Source organism: Nicotiana attenuata, unplaced genomic scaffold, assembly GCF_001879085.1.
Source record: "Nicotiana attenuata strain UT unplaced genomic scaffold, NIATTr2, whole genome shotgun sequence".
NCBI lineage: Eukaryota > Viridiplantae > Streptophyta > Magnoliopsida > Solanales > Solanaceae > Nicotiana > Nicotiana attenuata.
This window is the reverse complement of record NW_017670291.1, coordinates 793,481-801,820: the sequence shown is the minus strand read 5'-3', so window position 1 is coordinate 801,820 and position 8,340 is coordinate 793,481. Positions and strand designations below refer to the sequence as shown.

General features: G+C 34.0%; 2 protein-coding genes across 2 annotated transcripts; both read right to left on the bottom strand.

Moving 5' to 3' along the window:
* Nucleotides 1-742: 742 nt before the first annotated feature.
* Nucleotides 743-1,201, bottom strand: LOC109237339. Its single transcript, XM_019403635.1, has one exon. The coding sequence runs from the start codon at nt 1,199-1,201 to the stop codon at nt 743-745; it is 459 nt and encodes a 152-aa protein (XP_019259180.1).
* A 2,401-nt stretch (nt 1,202-3,602) lies between these two features.
* On the bottom strand, nt 3,603-4,613 carry LOC109237338. Its single transcript, XM_019403634.1, has one exon. The coding sequence runs from the start codon at nt 4,611-4,613 to the stop codon at nt 3,603-3,605; it is 1,011 nt and encodes a 336-aa protein (XP_019259179.1).
* Nucleotides 4,614-8,340: the final 3,727 nt, after the last annotated feature.

Genomic DNA, 8,340 nt, shown 5'->3' with positions numbered 1-8,340 from the left:
GTTCAGGAGGTTGAGAGGACGATTTTGCCCTAGAGCGGGTGCTTTTGCGGGTAGAAACAGAGGGGTTTTTGGAGTTTTTCGCCATGGTAGGGTTTGGAATGAAGGAATGGAGATACAAACAATGTGAGGAGCACTGATGAGATTTTGGACTTAAAAGGATGAGAAACGACGGTTGAGTACAGATGAAAATACGTCAGAGATTCGACGCTATGATTGGCCGGTCTTTGAAAAGGTATGAAAAGATGTGAAAAAGAAAAAGTAACAGACGCACAATTAATGCAACTTACACACATAAGAAAATATTTAGATTAAGAGACGATAATAATTAAAAATATCAAAAGGGCCCTAAAATTATGAGTTTATGGAAATAATGCCAAGAGAGTCTCGTAATGCACAAAATCTATCTTCAAGCAAAGGTTTTGTAAAGATTGGTTAGTGGAACTTACAAACAATAATTCTATGTTGCCTTTAATAATGATTGCTAATAAAATGATGCTTAATATCTATATGCTTAGCTCTAGAATGATGCAAATGATTTTTTGATAAACAAATAGCACTAGAATTATCATAGAATATTTGGACATGTGCAAAAAATAATTCATAGTCACCCAATTGATGAGACATCCAGAGTAATTGGGCACAACATTTTCCAATTGCAATGTTCTCTGCTTTAGTTGTGGAAAGAGCTACCCCTGTTTCTTAATGTTCCAGGAGATTAATGCCTTTCCCAGTAATTGACAAGTCACACTTGTGCTTTTTCTGTCTTCCTTGTCACTTGCAAGATCAACATCTTAAATCCCTCAAGTTTAAAATTGTTTGAGTGAGGATACCAAAGTCCGTAAGAAGTGGTTCCAATGAGGTAGCGAATTATTTGCTTTATTGCAGTTAAGTGAGACTCCTTAAGAGCTGACTGAAACCTGGCACATTTACAAACACTGAACATGATATCTGATCGACTAGCCGTTAGATATAATAGAGATCTAATCATTCCATGATACTTGGTTTTGTCTACTGATATTCCCTGTTCATCCTTGTCTAAAGTTGTAGAGGGACTCATAGGAGATCCAATTGATTTGGCATTGCTCATTCCAAATTTTTGAATCAATTCCTTCGTATACTTAGTTTGGCAGATGAATATTCTACTTTCTGATTGATGGATTTGAAGTCCAAGGAAAAATGTCAGCTCTCTCATCACACTCATTTCGAACTCACTTTGCATGAGATTTGAGAAATCCTTGCACAAAAGAAGATTAGTACTACCAAATATGATATCATTAATTTTAATAATGAGATTACCTTCAGTAGATCTCTTGATAAATAAAGTAGTATCCACCTTACCTCTGATGAACACATGATTGGTAAAAAGGAACTCAATCTTTCATATCAAGCTCGAGGGGCTTGTTTGAGTCCATAGAGAGCTTTAGCTAACTTATTCACATGGTGAGGAAATTGTGAGTTTTCAAAGCCAGGAGGTTGTTTTACATATACCTCCTCATCAATGAAACCGTTTAGAAAAGAACTTTTAATATCCATTGGAAATAGTTTGAAACCTTTAAAAGATGCATAGACAAGCAATATAAGAATTGATTCTAACCGTGCTACCGATGCAAACATTTCATCATAGTCGACTCCTTCCTGCTGTGAGTAGCCTTGAACTACTAGTCTGGCTTTGTTTCTCACTACCTTTCCTTCTTCATTTAACTAGTTTCTGAATACCCATTTTGTTCCGACTATAGTAGCATTTGCTGGCTTAGGTACTAATTCCCAAACTTGATTTTTGTCGATTGATCAAGTTTGTCCTGCATAGCTTGTATCTGGCTGGTCCTTTAAGGCTTCATCAACTTTCTTTGGTTCTACTTGAGAGATGAGTGCATTGTTTGCTTTCTTTTTGAGAGATCCTCTAGTTTTCATCCCTTCGTTTGGATCCCCTATGATGAACTTTTGAGGATATTTAGGTTCACTTCTCCATTCATTTGGTCGGGTTCCAACTGCAGAAGTAGTTAACTCCTTTTGTTGTTCAACAGGATTGCTCACAGGTTCATTAGTCGACTCCCTGACTATGACTGTGTTATTAATCGACTTTTGTGGCTTGTTTGTCCGTGATATTTCTTGGTTGATATCTTCATCATCTGCAATGATTCCTTTCTCGGCCATAGTGTTATTTTCATCAAATATAACGTGCAATGATTCTTCTACGGATAAAGTACGTTTGTTATAAACTCTAAATGATCTACTATTAATTGAATAACCAAGAAAAGATCGAATTTTCCAAGGTTATCCTTACCATTGTTGTGAATGAAACACTTACTTCCAAACGGATGAAAGTAGCCAATATTAGGCCTCTTATCTTTCCATAATTCATATGGAGTCTTCTTCAAAATAGGTCTTAAGAGACACCTGTTGAGAATATGGCATGTTGCACTAACTGTTTCTGCCCAAAAGTGATTTGGCAATGAATTTTCTAATATCATTGTTCTGGCCATATCTTGTAGAGTTCGATTCTTGCGCTCAACTACCCCATTATGTTGGTGTGTTCTTGGGGCTGAGAAGTTATAAGTATAACCTTGATCGTTATAGAATTCTTCAAAGGATCTACTTTCAAATTCTCCTCCATGGTCGCTTTGGTTGGTTGTAATAAGATACACTTTCTCTCTTTCAATTCTTTTGTTAAAAATCTCAAAAAATTTCAATGCTTCATCTTTATGAGATAAGAAAATCACCCATGTAAAACGTGAGTAGCCATAAACAATAACAAAAGCATATCGTTTACCTCCAATGCTGGCAATTCTAGTAGGTCCAAACAAGTCCATATGAAGCAATTGCAAGGGCTTAGTAATGGACACAATGTCCTTGGTTTTGAAAGAGTTTCCAGTTTGTCTACCTATCTGACATGCATCATAAACATGATTTCTAGAAAAGATTAGTTTGGGAAGACCAACAACTAAATCATGCTTGGAGAGATTTTCAATTAGATGCATGCTTGCATGACCAAGTTTTTTATGCCAAAGCCATAGATCATCAGATATAGATGCCAAACAAATATGACTATCTAGATTTTCAATGACATCTAGAATACAAATGTTTCCATACCTTTTTCAAGGAAGAATGAGTTTACCTATCTCATCTTCAATGGTGCATCCTATTTTCTTGAATTTTACTTCGTATCCCGAATCACATAGCTGACTTATACTCAAGAGATTGTAGTTGAGTCCATCTACAAGATATACCTCAGTAATATCACAATTATTGCCAAATGGAACTATGCCGGTACGGACTATCTTTCCTTTTGAATCATTACCATATTTGACGTTTCGACCATTTTTTTTGACTTCTTTGAACAGATTTTTGTCACCCGTCATGTGAATGGAATACACACTCTCTAAAATATCATTTTCCTGCAAAATAGAATTATCACCTTCTTTTAGGTACCCAAGCTTGCTTGGGTCCTTGTTGGTTAGTTCTATTGGAATCAGGATTGTTTTTGGGTTTTCAAATCTATCCTGAAACATTAGATTTACGAAATCTACAAAAGAAATATTTGTTGATCCAGTTTTCAATCTACCACTTGTGTTAGTACTTGTGGACTCAGTTCTAACCAGTCCTTATCCAGTTGACTTGTAAGTCGCATGGTTAGACTTGACAGAACTGTGACTGGTGGAATTGCGCATGCCATAAAGTTGCATTTGCAATTCCTGAACTTCATCTTGAAGTACATCTCTTTTGATTTCACAGATATCAAGATTAAGTTCCCAATCCTTCTTTTCCCTATTGAGTCTCCTTAGTTCATTCAATATTTTTTGAGACTCCTTTAGGGTAAGGTCAATAGTACCATGCAATTCATTATATCTATCACAATTATAGGAACTTAACTCGCTTGTTTCACCTCGTTCCATGAAACACTTTTCAGTATCTTCCTTGCATTCATCATCTGATGCATCTTCATCAGTCCAACAACCAGAGTATTTGTTCATGTGATTTTCCAAGATGGTCATGAAGCACAGATTTGCTATTTCTTCGTGTTTTGAACTATCATCATCACTCCAGCTTCCGAAGGATTTGTTTTTATTGAACCCTCTGGAGACTTTTCCTTTAAGATTTGGGCATTTAGCTTGAACATGCCCATACCTTCCACACTCATAAGACTTCCCGTCATTCTTGTCTTGTTCATTGTATTGCCTGGTTCGCCTAGATGACGTCCTTCCCCTTCTTGTGTTTCTATACCTTCTCATCAATCCATCCATGTTTCTTGATACCATGGTAATTTCTTCTTCAAGAGCTTCTCGGTCGTCATCAATATCATTTTCAGGTCCTTCAGTTGTAGTTTTGAAGGCAACTATTTTTTTCTTTTCTTCCTTACTTGTTTTCATGTGATGGGTTTTCTCGAATGCTATAAGATCTCCTCGTAGTTCATCATATGAAAGTATGTTTAAATCTTGAGATTCAAGTGCAACTGCTTTTGTCTGCCAAGTGGTAGGTAAACTTCTTAAGGTTTTTCGAACTTGATCACCACTTAAGTAGGGTTTATCAAAGGCTTTCAGATCGCCAATGATTTTGTTGAATCTTGATGGATCTCCTTCTTTCATCTGGAATGGTTCATAATCATGAACAAACATGTTTATCCGAGTTTCTTTCACTTAGTTGGTTCCTTCATAAGTGACTTCTAGTTTATCCCACATTTCTTTGGCTGTATCACAACTTGAAATTTTCTAATTCTCTTCTCCGCTTATAGCATTATATAAAAAGTTTTGTGCCTTAGAATTAACCTGAAAAACCGTCACTTGCTCGTCTGTGTATTCATCTATATCTTCAGGATCAACGGGTGCTTGAGCTGCTGCTGGTAGTGGATAGTTTTCCTTTTTGATAACGCGTCATACTTTGACATTAAAAGATTTTGCATAAATTTCCGTTCGTACTTTCCAGTGAGAAAAGTGTTGTCCATTGAAATATGGTGGCCTAACTTGCGACGTTCCTTCTCAAAAGAGTGCTCCAACGGTTACTTGATTTTCCATGATCTTTTATCATAAGCCGCTAAGCAAAGAATGTGAGACCTACTCTGATACCAATTGAAAGTGCAAGAGGGAAGGGGGTGAATTGCAATTTTTTCCCCAAAGTAGTCGACTAATTTGCGTTCTAGTTGACTGGGTTTTCAAAACTAAATATAGAAAATAAATTGCAGAAAGTAAATGACTCATTATCTTGGTTCAGATTTAGAGTGAATCCTACGTCTAGTCCCTTGGATTGCAAGGGTGATCTCTTTCAAGTATAAAACGGCTTAATACAAATGGGTTGATATTGTTATACACCAACAACTTTTGTCTCTTTGTTCTTCTCTCTATAATTGGTACAATGCCTCACCAATGTTCTTTTCTCTCTCTCTCTCTCTCTCTCTCTCTCTCTCTCTCTCTCTCTCTCTCTCTCTCTCTCTCTCTCTCTCTCTCTCTCTGTTACATAAGAAATCTAAATCAGACTACATTGCTCGTTTGAAGTAGAACGAAGAGATTGAAATTGGTTCGATCGAAGTATGAATTTCCAAGGCTGGTGCAGTAGGTATTTATACTTCATGAGGCCTTCATGTCTTGTAAATCTTTTGAGAGATAGCAAACCCAAGGGAGTTGTGTCTCAGAAAGGAATCGTAGATTGATTCTTTCCAAGACTGATTCTTCTGTTGATTTGCCTTGACTCGTGGGCTTGATTTATTTCTTCCTTTAATGAGATAATTTTTCCGTTGTCAAATCCCTTGATTTATGCTTTAACTGACGTTTTTATGTGTAAGAATCTTAAGCGGATAATTTCGTGCCCTTGACCTTCTTTAATTGAGATCCTTCCTGTAGTATCCTCTTTAATTGGTTTTGCCAGCTCCCTTGATAATTTTTCTGCTCCTTTTTCCTTTTTCGTTTTGATTTTTTATGCCTCCGTTCTATTGCTCAGAAACTGTTCCTGCACATAAAGAGTAATTCATTATTTTGCATCATTGAAATTAACTTAGACCTAACATACCATTCATATAATTAGAGAAGTACTATTCTCACATTCATTTAGAACACACAACGATTCAAGTGAAACTTAGTAGCTAGTTAATCTTGACTTCTTGATAGTTAGGTCATTTTCATTAAACAATATTTTGCTCTCTTTTGGTTTGCCTTGGATGGTGCAGAGCTAACAGACAATCTAAATATAAAATATTCCAATTGACATTGTCATTATACCCTCATTAACAACGGTACTACTTTTTATGTCTCATTTAAGTACTTGCAAACAATGACAAAGAATTTAAGAAATTAGTAACCAATCCTCAGAAGTCAAAGCTCTTAGAATTTTACGGTTAGAATTGGAAGGATAACACAATGTATAGTAAAACAATATACCTTTGTTGCAATGTTAGACATAGTTAGTTTGTATATGTGCGGGTTTCCCACATCGGTGACTTTAAGTCACTTTTGAGGCCATAAAAGGCTAAGCCCACTAAGTCATATAGAATGAGTATTTAATATATATATATATATATATATATATATATATATGACTTGGACTTGGACTTTTAAATAAAGGTTTTATTTATTTTTTGGAGCTGTTTCTGATTATTTAAATTTGAATTTAAATAGAACAGACATAACTGTTCATATAGGAGTGTGACTTTTCTGAAAAATCTTCTCTTGAATTCTATAAATACAAGGAGACTCCAGGAATAGCGATATTCAATTTGCAAGTATAATTCTGGCTTTGTTGTATCCTGACGGAGAATTGCTTGTAATATCCTAAAGAATATACGGGCAATATCTCTTGAAAGATAGTGATCTCTCACGCCTCAAAGCTATACTTCTCTTTTAATCTTCTACGATTTTCTAACAAGCAATGCCCGCGATACCCTCACTAGCCTATCTATATCTATATCATTATAAAAGCATGAATAAAATATTGGATTACAAAAATAATCTTTTAATATTAAGCATAATAACTCATGATAAAAGGACATAATCGGAACTCTAGACATTAGCCTTGTAATCCTATTAGTTTTAGGACATAATACTACATGTTAGGAATCCTATTAGTATAATTATTTTTGGGAATAGATATTAGCCTTGCAATCCTATTACTTTTAGAATATACTTCTTAAAAAATTCCTATTACTAATTTTATTTGAAAGCGTATTATATTGTCCAAATCCATTTAAAAACAGGAGAGCCTATATATGATTATAAAAGCACGGACATAATATTGATAGACCAAAATAGCTCTAAAATATTAAGCTGAAGAACTCATAGGGAAATGACATAGCTGTAATAACTTATTTTTTTGGACTACAATAATTTCTATGTTAATTGTTTTTAATATTTAAGATTTTAAAATTAATACAATCTTGTCTATTGAATCCTTAAAAATATGTATGAAGGTTTAATAAAATCAATTTCATAAGAATCCTCCATATTGGTAACACATTACCACTCTATAATATTCAATACCAAAAAAAAAATGCTAAACGGACTGCATAAAGCGTTAAAATTGAGAAAAAAATTCCCACGATAATATATTATATTATATTTAAACTGCTTTCCTACTCAATAATATTTTTTTATTATTAATTTTTCGTATAATATAGAAAAATATACCCAATTATTAAAGAACAACAAAGAAAATTTTTCATAATATAAATGTGCGAGAAAAGGAAAAAAGGTTGGTAAGAGACAATACCACTAATGATTTTGCAAACATAAAGATCTAAAAGTGGAATGTTATCGATCATTTTACTCTTTAAAATAAAACTTGTGGAAGAAAAAATTATTATCACGGTTAAATATTCAAAAATGAGATGAACTAATATTAAGAATCTAATGCAACAGAAAATAAATTATATTTTATGTTAAATCCAAATAATCAAATCTTTCAATTAATTATTTAGAAAGATAATCCAATTTAATTATTTTTTAAATCATCGTATGAGTAAAAGTATTTTTCAAGTTAAAAAAAAACTTAGGGTACATAAATTTATTCCATAAAAAGAGCGTTAGAGATTTAAAAAAATAGATCACAAAGTAAAAAAGATTAGTATAATATTAAGAAGGCCACACAAGTGTTTGAGGAAGCACAATCAAAGCTAAATCCTGAACAAGAATAAGCTTTCAAGACTATATTATAAAACATCGACTCTGGTATAGCGGGATTATCCTTTTTAGATGCCTCCGGCGGAATCGAAATAATATTTCTATGTCGTGCATTACTTTCAAATGTCAGATCGAGAGGCATGATATTGTTAGCAATAAGAACAAATAGCGTACCAGCAACGATTTTATTATGAGGTCGTACAACTCACTTTAGATTCGATATACCTCTTCAAATAACTGA

Excerpts from the sequence above, each read along its gene's own strand:
- LOC109237338 (XM_019403634.1), bottom strand. The coding sequence starts at position 4,613 with ATGTTTGTTCATGATTATGAACCATTCCAGATGAAAGAAGGAGATCCA.
- LOC109237339 (XM_019403635.1), bottom strand. The coding sequence starts at position 1,201 with ATGAGTGTGATGAGAGAGCTGACATTTTTCCTTGGACTTCAAATCCAT.